This window comes from Acomys minous (genome assembly GCF_964271855.1).
Source record: "Acomys minous genome assembly, chromosome: 12".
Lineage (NCBI taxonomy): Eukaryota > Metazoa > Chordata > Mammalia > Rodentia > Muridae > Acomys > Acomys minous.
In genome coordinates this window covers 22,173,863-22,190,672 of record NC_140493.1, presented here as the reverse complement: position 1 = coordinate 22,190,672, position 16,810 = coordinate 22,173,863, and the positions used below count along the sequence as shown (strand labels likewise).

The 16,810-nt window shown below is 50.6% G+C and overlaps 1 protein-coding gene across 4 annotated transcripts in view; it reads left to right on the top strand.

Moving 5' to 3' along the window:
• The window catches only part of MGAT3 (beta-1,4-mannosyl-glycoprotein 4-beta-N-acetylglucosaminyltransferase), a 47,577-nt gene that overhangs the window by 6,772 nt on the left and 23,995 nt on the right, over positions 1 to 16,810 (top strand). The window contains exon 1 of one of the 4 annotated variants that reach the window (XM_084750346.1): positions 6,138 to 6,253. The exons of 2 other annotated variants lie outside the window; for them this stretch is intronic. Coding sequence is in view for 1 of the 2 variants with exons in the window: in XM_084750348.1 (XP_084606474.1) it covers positions 10,224 to 10,243 (20 nt within the window). In the remaining variant the exon portion in view is untranslated. Of the gene's footprint in view, positions 1 to 6,137; positions 6,254 to 9,192; positions 10,244 to 16,810 lie in introns of those variants that run through there. One more of the 4 variants, XM_084750348.1, reaches the window with a different exon arrangement.

Here is a 16,810-nt window from a genome sequence, read left to right as displayed (position 1 = left end):
AGGCAGAGGAGACAGGTAAACTGACAGATGGCGGTCTGGTTAGAAAAAAACCCTTGATGATGACTGCTGGTCAGTTCCTGTGGTATAAATCTTCCCAGAAGTGTCACTTCCTGTGGTATAAATCTTCCCAGAAGTAGCCAATAGGCTACCTTTTTTTTTTCTTTTTTCTTTTCGAGACAGGGTTTCTCTGTGTAGCCTTGGCTGTCTTGGACTCGCTTTGTAGACCAGGCTGGCCTCGAACTCACAGCGATCCACCTGCCTCTTGTCCCCCTGAGTGCTGGGATGAAAGATTTACACTACCAGGCTGGGCTCTTAACAGGAGCTTTTAATGGGGGTGGGGTGGGGTGGTACATGCCAGTTTCAGCGGTTCAGCGTTCAGGTGGTGCCTGATAATGATGGTTGATGAAAGAGAAAAAGACTTGGGGCTGTTGATGAGATGAATCTGAGGAGCTGCTGGGCAGTGCCGTGGATGAGAGCTTTACCAGAAGGGATTGCTCAGGCCTCTGGGCTCGGGGTAGAATTTTATCCTCAAGGACCTGATCTGTAGTGGAAGGGGAGATGGACAAAGAAATTAGGAACTCTTCCTGAGATGCCCACATCTCTGAACCCGCCTCTTCTTTTTTGGTTTTTCGAGACAGGGTTTCTCTGGGTAGCCTCGGTTGTCCTGGACTCACTTTGTAGACCAGGCTGGCCTCAAACTCACAGAGATCCTCCTGCCTCTCTGCCTCCCAAGTGCTAGGATTACAGGTGTGCGCCACCGCGCCTAGCTGCTTCTTTTAACAGGAGGGTCTATCTGAACCCCACATGCTAGCCCAAGAGTTTGGAGATGAGCTTCAAACAGCCCCGCTCTCATTTCCTGTCCACTTCTTCCTGTCCACGGATGCCCTGTCACCTGTTAGCAGCTTCCTCATAGACCTCACATACCACAGTGCTAGCTTTCAACCTCAGGTCAGACCAACCCCGCTCCTGCTGCTGGAGCCTGTGCCCACATACCTCCTCAGATGTGCGCATCCCTCCCATGGAAATTCGTGTGTGTCTAAATATAATGTGTTCATGTTGGTGTGTATGCACATATGGATACATGTAAAGGCTGGAGGTTGACATTGTGTGGCTTCCTCAACAACCCTCCCGCCCGCCCACCAAGAGAGCGGTTTCACTGTGCAGCCTTGGCTATCCTGGGACTCACTCTATAGACCAGGCTGGCCTCGAACTCGCAGAGATCTGCCTGCCTCTTGGGTGCTGGGAATAAAGGCATGTGCCACACCACTGCCCAGCTATTTTTATTTTTTATGCTTTATGTGTTTGGGTGTTTTACCTACATGTATGTCTGTACACTGTGTGTGTGTGTGTGTGTGTGTGTGTGTGTGTGTGTGTGTGTGTGTGTGATGCTCCCATAGCCCAGAAGAAGGCGCTGAATCCCCTGGAACTGGAGTTACAGATGCTTGTGAGCTCTCATGTGAGTGCTGGGAACTAAACAGCAGTCAGTGCTCTTAACTGCTGAGCCATTTCTCTAGCCCAGCCACCTTATTTTTTGAGATAAAGTCATTGAACTTGGAGCTACTGACTTGGCTAGGCTTGTTAGCCAGCAAGCCCCAGTGATCCATCTGTTTCTGCCTCCCCGGCACCCAACATTATGACTATAGGCAGTGTGTGTACACTGTGTCTGGCTTTTTTTTTTTTAAATATGGGCCAGGCAGTGGTGGCACACACCTTTAGTCCCAGCCCTTGGGAGGCAGAGGCTGGTGGATCTCTGTGAGTTTGGGGCCAGCCTGGGCTATAAAGTGAGTCCAGGACAGCCAAGGCTACACAGAGAAACCCTGTCTCGAAACACTAAAAATAAATAAATAAATAAAGTACGGGCACTAATACTTTACCAACTAAGCCATCTCCTCAGCCGTTGGCCATGGAAATGGTAATGGTTGCATATGGTAACCTTACAGTAACCTTTGCCAGGAATACCACAAAGGTCCCCTGTGCGTAGAGGAACATTGAGGTACAACTGCTCACACGGACTCATCCTTGCTCTCATAGCTTGAGCCTCACTGTGTCAGGGAAAGCAATGAGTCCTGGTCCTTTCTGTCCATCCACAGAGCATGTACCTCTTGCCTTGACATGTTTATGTGGTTTGGTCTGTGTGTGGATTCTTTTGAGCTTTACTTCTGTGTATGTGGCTAGATCTGTGTGAATGTGCACCTGTGTGTGCAGGTGCCTGAGGAGGCCAAGAGAAAGTGTCAGATTCCCCGGGGGAGCTGGAGTTACACGCAGTTATGAGCTGCTTGGTGTGGGTGCTGGGAACTAAGCTTGGGTCCTCTGGAAGAGCAGCAAGTGCTCCTAACCACTGAGCCATCTCTCCAGCCCTGATATGTTTATTGTTAATATGTTTTCAATAGTCAGTTAGTAATAGATACACCGAGGAGGCCTTTGGTAAATGTGGTGAATATGAATGAACAAGTGAATACATAAATGAATGATTCACAGCCCAGCCTCCCGATGTTATGCCTGCTCTCTCTCTTCTCCATCTGTGATGGGGAAGACTGACCCTCTAGAGCGCAGCTTCACAATACAGAGAGATGGTCACAGCATCCCTGTTTGGTAGGAGTTACCATCCCGACTTTTCAAAAGGAGACAGGGTAGACCTCTCTTGTGGTCTAGTGTGAGGCAGAGCAGGGGTCACAGCCATGAGCATATCTACACAGTTAACAGGATCCGAAAATAAATTTGCCTGTGTTGCCTCAAGTGGAAATGCCTCTGTTGGTGTTTGTTCTCTCTCTCTCTCTCTCTCTCTCACACACACACACACACACACACACACACACACACACACAGTCTTAAAGGTTTATTTTGTGTACACTGTTCTGCCTGCATGTACACCAGCAGGCCAGAAGAGGGCACCAGATGGTTGTGAGTCACCATGTGAGTGCTAGGAATTGAACTCAGGACCTTTGGAAGAACAGTATGTACTCTCAACTTCGTAGCCATCTCTCCAGTCCTGGCACACATGTTTTAATCATTTCTACAAACATAAAATTGAAGCAATAGAGACCACTCACACTCTTTACTACTCAGTTGCTTTATGATCTTAGAGGTTGTATGCCACAAAACTTTGATTCCCACTAAAGCAGACTCCTCTGTGGGGAGGGAAAAGACCTGGACAGCCTATGTCATCTTCCTGCTGTCCTGTTCTTCCCAGCTAAGAAACTTCCTGAAGGATTATCTAGGAACTGAGAGGCCTAAGGGGGCATTATGGATTCAGGATATTTGGCTGGCAGAGACCCCCCAGATGGGTCACCACCACCTAGGTGTCCTTCCATCTGCACCTCCCAGTTAATGACTTGCTCCTGTACATTGGATACTTACCCACCACCTGAGTGCTGGATGCTTCAGGTGTGTGTTCACTATGACAGCGGTCACAGTGCCTGAGCATAGGCATGTGAGTGTTAGTCCCGTGCGGCTGTACGGGGTGTGTGGAATGGAGGCTCACAGCCAGGAAGTGGTACAGTCAGGGTTGCATTCCATTTGTAGAGACTATTTGTCCAGCTCCCTATCGGAGGCAGCCCTCTTGTTCTTCCAGCCCTGGTCCTTCTCTCTCTCTCTCTCTGTGGGTTCCTAAAGCTTGAGCTGCAGAGCCTCCAGGCTACCCTTCCTTTGGTGTTTGCTTTTATTATAGCTGTCCCTTGTTTGTCTCTGGCCTCACCTGCCAGTGTGGGGACACATTTCCCGGGTCCTCCCTGGCTGTGTATTAGAGCCCCTCTGTGGCAGAGCTAGAAACCTACAAAAGACTGTAATGGTTGGACATGGTGGTAAAGGTGTTTAATCCCAGTACCTAGAAGGCAGAGACGGGCAGATCTCAGTGAGCTCCAGGCCAGCCTGCTCTACATAGCAAGTTCCAGACAAGCTAAGGTTGCATAGTTGGGCCCTTTCTCAAAAGTGAACAAAAGTTTAATTACGTGTGTGTGTGTGTTATGTGTGTGTGTGTGTGGTGTGTGTGTGTGGTATGTGTGTGTGTGTATGGTGTGTGTGTGTGTGTGTGGTATGTGTGTGTGTGTGTGTGGTATGTGTGTGGTATGTGTGTGTGTGTGTGGTATGTGTGTGTGTGTGGTGTGTGTGTGTGGTATGTGTGTGTGTGTATGGTGTGTGTGTGTGGTGTGTGTGTGTGTGGTGTGTGTGTGTATGGTGTGTGTGTGTGGTATATGTGTGTGTGTGTGTGGTGTGTGTGTGTGTGGTGTGTGTGTGTGGTGTGTGTGTGTGTATGGTGTGTGTGTGTGTGGTATGTGTGTGTGTGGTGTGTGTGTATGGTGTGTGTGTGTGGTATGTGTGTGTGTGTGTGTGGTGTGTGTGTGTGTGTGGTATGTGTGTGTGTGGTGTGTGTGTGTGTTATATGTGTGTGTGTGTTATGTGTGTGTGTGGTGTGTGTGTGTGGTATGTGTGTGTGTGTGTGTGGTATGTGTGTGTGTGTGGTATGTGTGTGTGTGTGTGGTATGTGTGTGTGTGGTGTGTGTGTGTGTGTGTGGTGTGTGTGTGGTATGTGTGTGTGTGTGTGGTATGTGTGTGTGTGGTGTGTGTGTGTGTGTGTGGTGTGTGTGTGTGTGGTATGTGTGTGTGTGGTATGTGTGTGTGTGGTATGTGTGTGTGGTATGTGTGTGTGTGTGGTATGTGTGTGTGTGGTATGTGTATGTGTGGTATGTGTGTGTGTGGTATGTGTATGTGTGGTATGTGTGTGTGTGTGGTATGTGTGTGTGTGTGTGGTATGTGTGTGGAATGTGTGTGTGTGGTGTGTGTGTGTGTGGTATGTGTGTGTGTGTATGGTGTGTGTGTGTGGTATGTGTGTGTGTGTGTGTGTGGTATGTGTGTGTGTGTATGTGTGTGGTATGTGTGTGTGTGTGTGGTATGTGTGTGGAATGTGTGTGTGTGTGTGGTGTGTGTGTGTGGTATGTGTGTGGAATGTGTGTGTGTCGTGTGTGTGTGTGTGGTATGTGTGTGTGTGTATGGTGTGTGTGTGTGTGGTATGTGTGTGTGTGTGTGTGGTATGTGTGTGGGGTATGTGTGTGTATGTGTGTGGTATGTGTGTGTGTGTGTGGTATGTGTGTGTGTGTGTGTGGTATGTGTGGGGTATGTGTGTGTGTGTGTGTGGTATGTGTGTGTGTGTATGCGGGTGTGTGTGTGTGTGTGTGTGTGTGTGTAACATGAGGATCAGTTCTTTCCTTCCACTCTGTGGCTTCTGGGCATTGAACTCATGTCACCAGACTCAGCAGCAGGTGCCTTTACCCACTGAACTGTCTTGCTCGCCCTATTTTAAAGTTGTTTTTTTTCTAGGGGTGGAGCACAGGGTCCCAGGGTTGCTAGGCAAGTGTCCTACCATCAAGCTACCTTCCTGGCCCACGCAGCTTTAAAAATGCTCTCCTGAAGATTGCAGGGCCCTCGGGCTCCCAGGAACCACCATCGCACCCCATCAAGTCCAGGCTGCCCCGTGGTACCTCTAGACCCCTTGCTTGTTCTCGGCCCTGTCCTCAGCCACGCAGGCCTTTGTTCAACATGCTGTTTCTGGACCTTCTTGCCTCTTCTGGAGGCTGGTTCTGGCCTGGGCTGCTTGTTGAGCTTGCCTGTACCTGGGAAGATCTCGATGGTCAGAGAATTGTGGTAGCTTAATGACGACAAACTGCAGATGACGGGGACTGGCACTGGGCCTCGCAGGAGAAGGCGCTCAGTAAATATTCATGAAACATTTATTGCTTTTCTTCTTTCCGAGACAGGGTTTCTCTGTGTAGCCCTGGCTGTCCTGGAACTCACTTTGTAGACCAGGCTGGCCTCGAACTCATAGAGCTCCACCTGCCTCTGCCTCCCACGTGCTGGAGTTAAAGGCCTAGGCCATCCTGTTCGGCCTCATTAAACATTTGTTAATGCTATTGCAGGGACAGCGAGTGAGGGCCATTTCCGGAAAGAATACAACTTGCCTGGCATGGGTAAAAGGCCCAGAAGGTGCTTTTCCGACCACACCCAGTGAGAAGAATTGTGGAGTTGGCGCCTGTTCCCAACTAAGACCTCCTCAAAGAATAGAGTAGGCAGGCATAATAAAACAACATAGAACTTAAATGAGACAGGTTTTTATTCTCAGCAGGATGCCAGCCAAGAGTGAATTCAGCTCCGAGAAGGTACAGCTCAGAGCTCTCAAAGGCCCCGGATGCCAACCAAGAACTATATCTCTAAGAGGTGTCACAGCTTTGGAAGACTTCCAGGAGATCAGGTCTTTGAGGTGGTGGGTAGTCTTTGATACCCGGAAGCTGGGATACCTGGCCTTTTTTGTTGGCAACAGATAGCTGGAGTCTCAGAGGCTCTGGTGGTCGTTTGAATAAGAATTTGGGGCTGGAGGGATGGCTCGGAGGTTAAGAGCACTGGCTGCTCTTCCAGAGGTCCTGAGTTCAATTCCCAGCAACCGCATGGTGGCTCGCAGCCATCTGTAATAGGATCTGCCACCCCCTTCTGCTGTGCCTGAAGACAGTGTACTCATATGCATGAAATAAGTAAGTTAAAATGGTCGGGGTGTGGTGGTGCACCTGGGTCAGGTCTAGGACGGATGAAGATGGAGGATCATGGGTTTCCCAGAGCACTGAGCTCCGGTCCTCTAGTGTGTAGGAAAAAGCCTGATACAGAAAAATGCATGTTGCAGGAGATCTCTGGAGATAGTTTATTTTGGGGTTGGCGGGAAGGTACAGGGCAAAGGGGGGCGGGGCCAGCTGTGAGAACTCAGACCTGAAGGAACCAGAGGGGCAGGAGAGTAGCCATGCTGCCCTGTTTCATTCGCTGTTCTCCTAAAACGGATAAGACATCATTAAAACAGAAAAATGAAGTTTAGTCTTCAAAAAGCAAGAGGGAAGAAAAGTTCCCTGGTTACAGCTCCCCCATCCCTGCGTCTGGCTCTGGTGCCGTCACCTGTGGGCAGCTCTTCCCTGTGGCTGTGGGAACTAGTGGGACTTTCCTGGCCCTAGCCACATTTCTTAAGTGTATGTGGTACAAGAAAACACTTCTCATCCTCCTCCTCTTCTTTTATCTTTTTTTTTTTTGAGACAGGACCTCATGTAGCCCAGGCTGGCCCTGAACTTGGTATATGAAGATGACTTCGGACTCCTGATCCTCCTGCCTCCACCTCTCAGAGTTACTGGGGTATGTAAGCACTTAATATATCTTTTGTCTTTTAGCACTTACTGTGTTTTCTAGGTGAGAAAGTTAAGTAATTGATGGGGCAAGAGTTAGCTAGGTGGTGCTCTCATGGAGGCCAAGACTAGTGGGCTCAGACCCTAAAGCCCTGTGTGGTATTCCTGATTTTTGTAAAAAAAAAAAAAGAATAAAATAAAAATAAGTTGGGCGGTGATGCCACACACCTTTAATCCCAGCACTTGGGAGACAGAAGCAGGCAGGTTTTTATAAAATATATTTTATTAATTTATTCATATTACATCTCAATTGTAAAGATTTTTGTGAGTTCAAGGATAGCCTGGTCTACAGAGCTAGTTCCAGGACAGCAAGGGCTACACAGAGAAACCCTGTCTCAAAAAGCAAATGAACAAAAAACCCAAACCTTAAATAAATAAATAAATTTTTAAAAGATTTATTGATTTTTGATCATGTGTGCGTGTGAGTTTGTGCACCGAGTGTAGGTGCCCACAGTGGCCAGAAGTGAGTGTTAGCTCCCCTAGGAGACCAGCCTGGGTTCTGGGCACCAAACTTTGCTCCTCTGCAAAATCGGTGTGTTCTGTCAACTGCTGAGACATTTCTCCAGCTCTGTCCATGCCCTTTGATGATGAATGGCCTTCTGTGTCCTCAATGGAGGCAGTTAGGTACTGACTCAAGGCTCCTGTTTACGGAAGTGTCCGGTCTGCCTCTGCTATGCTAAGACAGCTCTTGCTGATGCAATACTCAGAAATACCCTCCCAGAATATCGAGTTGTCCCTAACGCCTTGGGACCTGCCCTGTCATCTTGAGAGACTCTGACAGCATGGGAAAGGACTTAGCTACAGTTTTCATTCATTGGGCTAGAAAGTGTGTGTGTGGAGCCGGTGGCACACGTCTTTAATCCCAGCACTCGGGAGGCAGAGGCAGGCGGATGGATCTCTGTGAGTTTGAGGCCAGCCTGGTCTACAAAGCGAGTCCAGGACAGCCAGGGCTACACAGAGAAACCCTGTCTCAAAAACAAAAACAAAACAAAACAACAACAACAAACAAACAAAAAACACACACAAAAGAAAGTGTGTGTGAAACTGGCACTGGACCTGCAAGAACACCTCCTGTTAGGGTTGGTACGGCTGACTTCCGTACGCAAGCCTGCCTCTCTGGAGAGCCCCAGGCAGTGAGTAGTGCTGAGTTGAGTGGCCCAGAGTATTTGCCAGCGGGGGCTGCAGGAAGCTCAGAGCCTACTGACACTCCAAGCCAACAGCCCTCGCTTGCTCTGTTGGGACCAGTGTTCACTGTGATGCTCAGACCCCCAGGTACAGGGGAGCACTGCAGGCCTGTCACATGCTGCATCCTTCTAGTTCATGCCTGTTCGTACCCACAGTGGCAACTGCGGTATGGGCACACGGTGAGGAGGATTTAAGTCTCTTGAGGCAGCCATTCCTCTCCACGTTCTTTATCCCCGTGTGTGGGGTCCCTGTAAAGTCTATAACTGGCAAGGGGAATTATCTCTGAGAGGCAAGAAGAAAATCCGGTTCAGCATGACTTAGTTAGCCGGGCTGGTTCAAACTTCTAGACTCTGATGCCAGGCAATTTATTGTAGGCATGCTTAAGTACAGTTCAATTTAGAGAAAAAAAAAAGTTTCCCAGTGTAATGCAGTCCCCTGTGCACAAGGAGGCATAATTACATGGGAGCTGAACTTGAAGTATATGCCTGTTCTTCCCAGAGATAGGCTCTATGTGTTATCTTAGGGGCCCAGGGAAGGCTCTGGTGTGGTCTTGGTCATACAGATACTGTAGAGTTTCTCTGGGCTATTAGCACTATCCTACTTGTGGGAGCTTGATATGGCCAGGCCCTACAGATACTACAAATCACCAGCTTATTAACCACCTCCATCCCCAGCCTTGTAGGTAGAAAAACAGATTATTTTCTCATTTCTGTTGAAAATTTCTTAGCTGGGCAGTTTAATCTCAACACTTGTGGGACCTTTAATCCCAGCACTCGGGAGGCAGAGGCAGGCGGAGCACTGTGAGTTCCAGGCTAGCTTGGTCTACGAAATGAGTCCAGGACAACCAAGGCTAAACACAGAGAAACCCTGTCTCGAATAACCAAAACCAACCAACCAAACACCAAACAAAATTCCTGGCTTTAGCTGTGCAGTGGTGGCACACGTGTTTGACTCCATGCCTTGGCAGAGGCAGGTAGATCTGTTGAGTTCAAGGCTGGCCTGGTCTACAGAACAAGTTCCAGGACATCTAAGGCTATGCAGAGAAATCATGTCTTGGGAAAACAAAACAAGACAAAACAAAACAAAAACCCCAACCAAACAAAAAAGGAAGAAAGAAAATTCCTGGTTTCCTTTGTGGTTGTTATCTATCCAGGGAAGGACCTTTGTGCTCTCCCCAGCCATGGCTCCTCCCAGCCCCTTGTGGCTCACTTTGTACACTGAAGGCTGCACTTGTTTCCTTATTTCCTTTGTCTTCCCTCTGCACCACTGTCCCTCCTTCTGGAAGAGAACCATAGGTAAGCCATTTCTCCAGGGGCTCAGGAGCCTGAGATGACATGACACGGCAACTCAAGGACCTTGATCATTTTTCTGAGTTGCAGACCAGACCTGAGAGCCGAGCAGTTCTGTCAGGAGTGTGGCCTTGTGGAGGGTCATTTATTCACTCAGTGGGCCATGGTTTATTACTTCCTCTGTGTCAGTGTGTCCTTGGGGCTGAGGGTACAAGTCATGGGACAGCACAGCAGGCTAGATACCCCAGCGCTGCAGGGATTGCAGGCGGTCCAAGCTATGGGGCAGGTGTTGGGAGGGGAATTGCTTGGGAACTTGCACCTTCCTAGTATGTTTGGACTTTATCCTTGTGCCTGGCTATTGTTCAAAGGGCACTGGGTCCAAGAAAGAGAACAGTGGGCTGGGCCCTGAGAACCTGTCTGGGACGCCCTCAGGAAGGCTGCACTACTGTTCCGGTGGGTGCTGGTTGCTGATCATGGAGTCTAAGAGTGGTGCCGGCCTGGCTGGTTCCTGGAGACCTGGTTAGAAGTCCTTCAGAGAGAAATGGCTGTACCATCATCTTGGTAAGTGCTTGCGTGAAAAAGAAAAAGGAAGGAAGGAAGAAAAGGAGGACATGACAGCTCTTAGGCATGGTAGGGGAGGAGGTTTGCTGTAGATATGAGGGAGACCAGAGTCAGAGGCACCTGGAAAGGTCTAGACTGAACATGAACAACAGACTGAAGCAGGCCGTGTGTTAAACCTGGAGCCACAGCCACAGAAGCTAAAAGGTCAAAACGGAATGTGTAACCAAAACGGCTGGGTTATATAGGGAAGAGCGGTTGGGGGAAGGGCATAACCCCTGGGCTGGAGAAGTTTAGGGTAGGAAGGTGGGGTCTGCCAGCCAGGAGGACCTATAACAGGTAGGGACTGAGCAATGCTGGGAGAATCCGGTAGCCAGCGTTGGATAGAAGGTTTTTGGTCTGTTTTGTTTTAATTCTCTGCAAACCATGGGACAGAGCAGGGATGGTATTCAAGGAGGTTGTTGAGTGGAAGGACTGAGGGAGGTTCCCGGGGACCTGCTGTGTGTGCTCGCTTGGCTGGTCATAGCACTGAGTGGCCCCAGACGAAAGAATACCAGGCAGAAAGAAGTGGTCAAAGCCTCCTTCGGTGCCAGGCGTGGAGTCATAGGTTATCAGCTTGCTTGTGAGAATAATCCATTCAGAGCACTTTGTAGCTTGCTTGCAGAAGCTAAGCCAGCCTCCTGGAGCTGGACTGTGTCACCAACAGCCATGTCACTTCCTCCTTGCTGCCTGAGTCCTCCTGGAGTGCCTTCAGTGACACCTGTCCCTCGCCCTGTGCATTGCTCCACCTCTGCATCACAAGGATACTTTAGCCTTGCCAAGGGGCTTGACTCCGTTAGCAGAGTGGTCCTGTGAGGACAGTGGAAGGGCAGGGAGCATTTGCTCCGGGCTGGAGATGGAGCTTAAAGTGGCCCTTTGTACATTGTTTCTGGAGGCCTGGAGCCTGGGTGGGAGGGGCTGGCAGCGCTGGGACAAGATGGCTGATCTCAGCAGAGGGGGTTGAGGGGGCTTTGTGAGGGAGGGGGAAGGGGCTGGGGTTTTCTTGGTACTGAAGTCAGAGAGGGTGTTCTGTCAGGTGTGAGAACTTAGGATCTGGGCCCATCCTCTGGGCACCCCTGAGCCAGACAGAGTCCTTTCTCTGTGGTTCCTTGGATCTTCCCCACACTGTTTGGTTCCAGTCCTCAGCAGCTGTTTACTGACCAGCCAAGCTGTGTTGTGGGGGTGGGGAGCAAAAGTGACCCTTCACTCCTGTGGTGACATTCCTGGAGGCAGGGAGATATAAACAAGAGCTAGCAAGAGGGGGGACTTGGGGAGTTAAGACCTGGGGGGAGGTGGGAGAGGGGGGAGAAGGGAGGGGAGGAGGGGAGGGAAGGAAGGAAGAAGGGAGGGGGGTTGGGGCTGGCGGTCAGGAAGGCCTTGGGCAATGATATCAGAGAGGCTACCAGCCCTCAGAGATCTGAGGGAAGGATGCTGGGGAGGCAGCGACAGCCAGTGTGAAGACTCCCGGGGTCCCGACCGTTAGCCTGGGAAGGAAGTGTGGGGGAGAGGAAGGTGAACTTAGTGAAGACCTGAGAGCCATCTTGGCCGGGTCTATGGATACCCAGAGCAGCCTAGGTTTTATCCTGGGTGTGATGCACCATGAGCAATGGTGGTAGAGTGGGAGATGGTCCAGATGGGGGCACCGCAGTGACCCTTGGTTGCTACAGAGGCAGAGAGAAGTCAGTGAGCAGGGCTTTGGGGTTGCAGAAGAGAGAGGGGGGGTCAAGTGGCCTACCAGGTATGGAGTGAGGCTACATGTAGAGGAAGTCTCAGGAGCTTGTCAAGGCTCCCTGGGTGTCATCCCATTTGGTTCTTGGGAGGCGAGAGGGTGGCTGATTTTACTATGCACACAGGAACTCAGGCTCATTTGTTAGGTAGTGGGGGTGGAAAAAGGCCAGGCTGAGTCCAGAACCTTTCAGTTCAGACAGCAGGATGCCTCAGAGAGCTGAGGGGTCCAGAACATTCCTTTTGTCCCTTTTCATCCCTGTCCCCTCTGGCTCTGGCCTACGTAAACAGAAAAACACCCAGCTATACCACTACCCAACTTCAGCATCAAGGTACCCCTTAACACTGTGCTAAGTGCTTACTTGTGCAGGGAGCACCCCGTTTTTCATTTGCCCTCACCCCTGCTCAGTGCCTCTCTGGCCTCTTCTGTTTGGTAGTCTCTGTCCTGCCCCAGCTCTATGTGGCCTCTCACTACAAAGGTGGAAAGGCCCCCTCATCCACTGGGCACGTCTCTGTCTTCTTCCCGCTGAGGGGCTATGGGCAGCCCTGGGCCAGTACACACCCTGTCATCTGGTAGATGAGACGCTAACATACAGAAGGGAAGGGCTGCCTGCCTGTGGGCATCCTGTTTGTTCATTGCTTTGCAGGATGTTTATTGCACTGGTGCTCACCAAGTATCAACTGTGTTTCTCTTGAGGGTGAGGGTGGGGGTGGGGTGGGGGTGGGGATGGGGCTGGGGGGGGGAGCAGGACTTGGTGCTTACTGCCTGCTGGGAGGGTGAACTTGGAAGTCCAGGGTTTTTGAGTGGGAGTGGGCTGGGCTTTAAGACTGCCTCAGGGTTGCTGGGGTTATGCTGAGGTGTAGAAGTGTGTGTGTGTTTGTGTGTGTGTGTGTGTGTGTGTGTGTGTGTGTGTGTACACGTGCAAAGCCTTGTTAAAGCGTGGTAGCCCTGTCTCCTGCAATGTGAGTGCTCAGAGCACAGCTTGGCTGCCTGCAAAGCCCAGGTCTGACTTGTGTCCACCACAGAGGATAAGAGATGCGGCCAGGCCAAAGTGGGACTCCTAGGCATCGTAGCAACTGTTGGGGGCATCTCCTCTAGGCTTCCAAAGTCTCATCTGTTGCCAGCCACACAAATCTCAGTTCTCCCATGGAAGGAGAGCTGCTTTGTTGTTGTTGTTGTTGTTTTGATTTTTGAGACAGGGTCTCTCTGTGTTAGCCTTGGCTGTCCTGGATTCACTTTGTAGACCAGGCTGGGCTCAAACTCACAGCGATCTGGCTGCCTCTGCCTGCCGAGTGCTGGGATTAAAGGCGTGTGTCAGCACACCCAGCCAGGAAGGAGAGTTCCTATTCCACATGCTGCCATGGGGCTGTAGGCACTGGGCTGCTTTTAAAGGAGGCAGCATGGGTCCTTGCCTGGGATGCACCATCCTTGGTGTCTTTGCATAGAGTCTTTGGTCCAGCACTTGGAAATGAAAGGCTGGAGGCTAGAAAAGTTCAGGGTCATCGTTGACTCTATAACAAACGTGAAACCAGTGTGAGCTACATGAGACCCTGTCTCAACACCCATGCACACAAAGAGGGCAGACAGACAGAAAAACAGAGGAAGAAACAGAGAGCTTGCTAGTATGCTATATACATCCTTGGGTCCTTATCTTCTGTCCTCTCAGAGTATCTCCCTAGGGGTGGTGCATAGTCCTCTGGGCTTTCTGCCCTGAGAATAGATAAAGCTCAGAGGGGGTAGGTCTGTGCTTAGTTACCTGCACTTGGCCTTGACAACTCCCGGAAGGGAAAATGCAGGTGCTGCCTGCCTCGCCCAGCACCTGGCTCCACTGGGAAAGTAGGACTGCCCCTCCAGCTGCCTGCTTATCTATTTTACAAGTGAGGAGACCCAAGGCCTGGGAAGAGGTGGCACTAGGAAGCCAGTCCAGGTAGACAGCTGTGCTGGCGTTTTGGGCGTGGCTGAGAGCAGCTCACAGTCACATAACTGGCCCCTGCTTTAGCCTGGGCCGCCAAGGAGGGAATCGACCGCTATAAAAGCCAGAAGCTTGGACTGGCCTGGGGGAGGGTCTCCAAACAGGTACGTGGTGGAAGGGTGGGCAGTGATGGCCAGTAGGGACCCAGGCAGTGACCCCATACAGGTGGGGAACATAGGCTTTAGGTAGGATCAGACAGCAATGGGGAGGCCAAAGCTTAGCCTTTGACTCTGTGCCTTGGCTTCTCACCTGTGTGTAGCAATGAGTGGCAGTGGTCAGGATGCAGTGTGGAGGGACAGGAAGTATTCTGAGCACACTTCCGGGGGTGTCTCTGGGCCGTTTCGAGATGGACCCCTGTATCCCCGTAGATCACTGGAGACCTGTGGAAATAGGTCTGAGCAACACCCGAGTAGCCAGTTTTACTAGCCTTGGAGCCCTCCTCCACTGGACTGAGTTCCCAGTGAGCACGGCTCGGGGGTGAAATACAGACTGAGGAGGAGGATGTGACCAAGGAGGTTCCTATGGACGGGCATGGACCGGGCCTGTTAGGGACAGTCAGGGTAGGAGTCTGCCCCGTGTGGAAGGGTGCTGCCAGTCTTGTGAAGCCCAGGTCTCCTCTTGGACTTCCTCTAACTTCCTAGAGTACCAGTGACTCCCCTACTCCATGTCAAACTGTGGGAGACTTAACATATGGTACTGTTCAGGGTGACAAGTCCCTGTGGATGCTGGGTAGAAGTGAGGAGCTGCTGGCTGTCCCTTCAGACCTTCAGAGAACTTAGGGCTTTGTGAACCATGCTTGGACAGGGACCCTTCCCCATCCTTGGCCTGTCCATTCTGGAGTGTTGGTCCCTCTGGCCATCTGCATATTCACACAGGGCTATGTATGTGTGGAGTTGTAAGGGCCTATTCATCACTGGCCTGTGTGGAACACATATTGTCTATCATTTACCCTCAGATGCTTCTTAGGTAGCTGGAGGCTGAAGACCCATCCTTGCACCCTAGGTCTCTCTGGCTGTGATAAAAAACTCGGCTTTCCCCTCCTGAATGGCCTTGGTCAGGTCACTGCCCTTTTGTGGACTCCATCCTTTTGCTGATGGAGACACAATGAGGCTAGCTAGACTTTCTTACTTTTAAAAATTATTTATTTATTTCTTTTCGATATAGGGTATCTCTGTGTAGCCCTGGCTGTCCTGGAACTTAACTCTGTAGACCCAGGCTGACCTCGAATGCAGACATCCGCCAGCCTCTGCCTTCTCAGTGCTGGGATTAAAGACGTGTGCTAGGGATTGGGGATTTAGTGCAGTGGTAGAGCGCTTGCCCTGGGTTTGATCTTAAGCTCTTGCGGGGTGGGGGGAAAGACAAAATAACAAAAGGCATGTGCTATCACAGCCCAGCTGACTTATTTCATTTTTATATGTGCCTGCATGTTTTGCGTGCATGCATGTGTAGCATGTGTGTGCCTGGTGCCTGAGAATCTTAGAGGAGGGAACAGGGCCGGGCGTGGTGGTGCACGCCTTTAGTCCCAGCACTCGGGAGGCAGAGGCAGGGGGATCTCTGTGAGTTCAAGGCCAGCCTAGTTTACAAAGGGAGTCTAGGACAGCCAAGGCTACACAGAGAAACCCTGACTGGGGTGGGGGGGGGGAAGAAGAGAGAACAGGATCCTCTGTATGAGCCACCATCTGGGTCCTGGGAGTCAAGGCTCAGTCCTCTGCAAACTTAGCCACCTGCCCTCTCCCCAGGCCACTTGGCAGACTTTTTCTTATCCTGTGTCCCTTTTCTGCCTCTGAAGCGTTGTTTTCTTTCCTGCAGCAGACATTTAGGCACATTTAACCATATCAGGTGTCACACATTGAGCTGACACTGGGTCTGCCAAGCAGTTCCAGGCCCGTTAATAAATGTCTGAGGAGCTGCCTCAGGGGTAGGGCGCTTGAGTCGTGTTCAATCCTCAGTACCGTGAAAAATAAAAACAAAGATTCCTGAAGTTTCTCCTGTGACATGGATCCTGTGACAAATATCCCTATTTGATGGCTGAGGGACTCAGGAGGCCCTGGGTAGGATATGAGGAATCCTGGCAATAGGGCTGCAGAATCTGAATACAGGCTCTGGCTGCCTCTGTGCAAAGGGATGCCCACGGCCTCCTTCCTGCCCACACCTGCTGTCTTCTAATCCTGTGTCCAGGATGTCACCCTAGCCCCATGTTACTCCCTACCTCACTGCGTATTGGGTATTGCTTAGCATCCCACATCCACTTCCTCATGGCTCTGACCCCCTCTTCTGCCCTTTTAGACTTTCCCCAGCTCCTGCCTGCAGCTCTGCAGCCCTCCAGCCTCCCTCCCTCTCTCTCTCTCTCTCTCTCTGTCTCTCTCTTTCTCTCTCTCTCTTTCTCTCTCTGTCTCTCTCTCCTTTCATTTTTTTTCTTTTCTTTTCTTTCTTTCTTTTTTTTTTTTTTTGTTTTTTTTTGTTTTTCAGGATAGGGTTTCTCTGTGTAGCCTTGGCTGTTCTGGACTCACTTTGTAGACCAGGCTGGCCTCAAACTCACAGCGATCCGCCTGTCTCTGCCTCCCTGAGTGCAGGGATTAAAGGCGTGCGCCACCACGCCCGGCTAATGGTTATTCTCTTAGGGTTTCTATGGCTGTGAAGAGACACCATGATGATGCCTTTTTTTTTTTCAAGACAGGGTTTCTCTGTGTATACTCTTAGCTGTCCTAGACTCACTTTGTAGACCAGGCTAGCCTTGAACTCACAGAAATATGCCTGCCTCTGCCTCCCTGAGTGCTAGGATTATAGGTGTGTGCCACCACACCCAGTATGGCAACTCTTTTTTTTTTAAGAT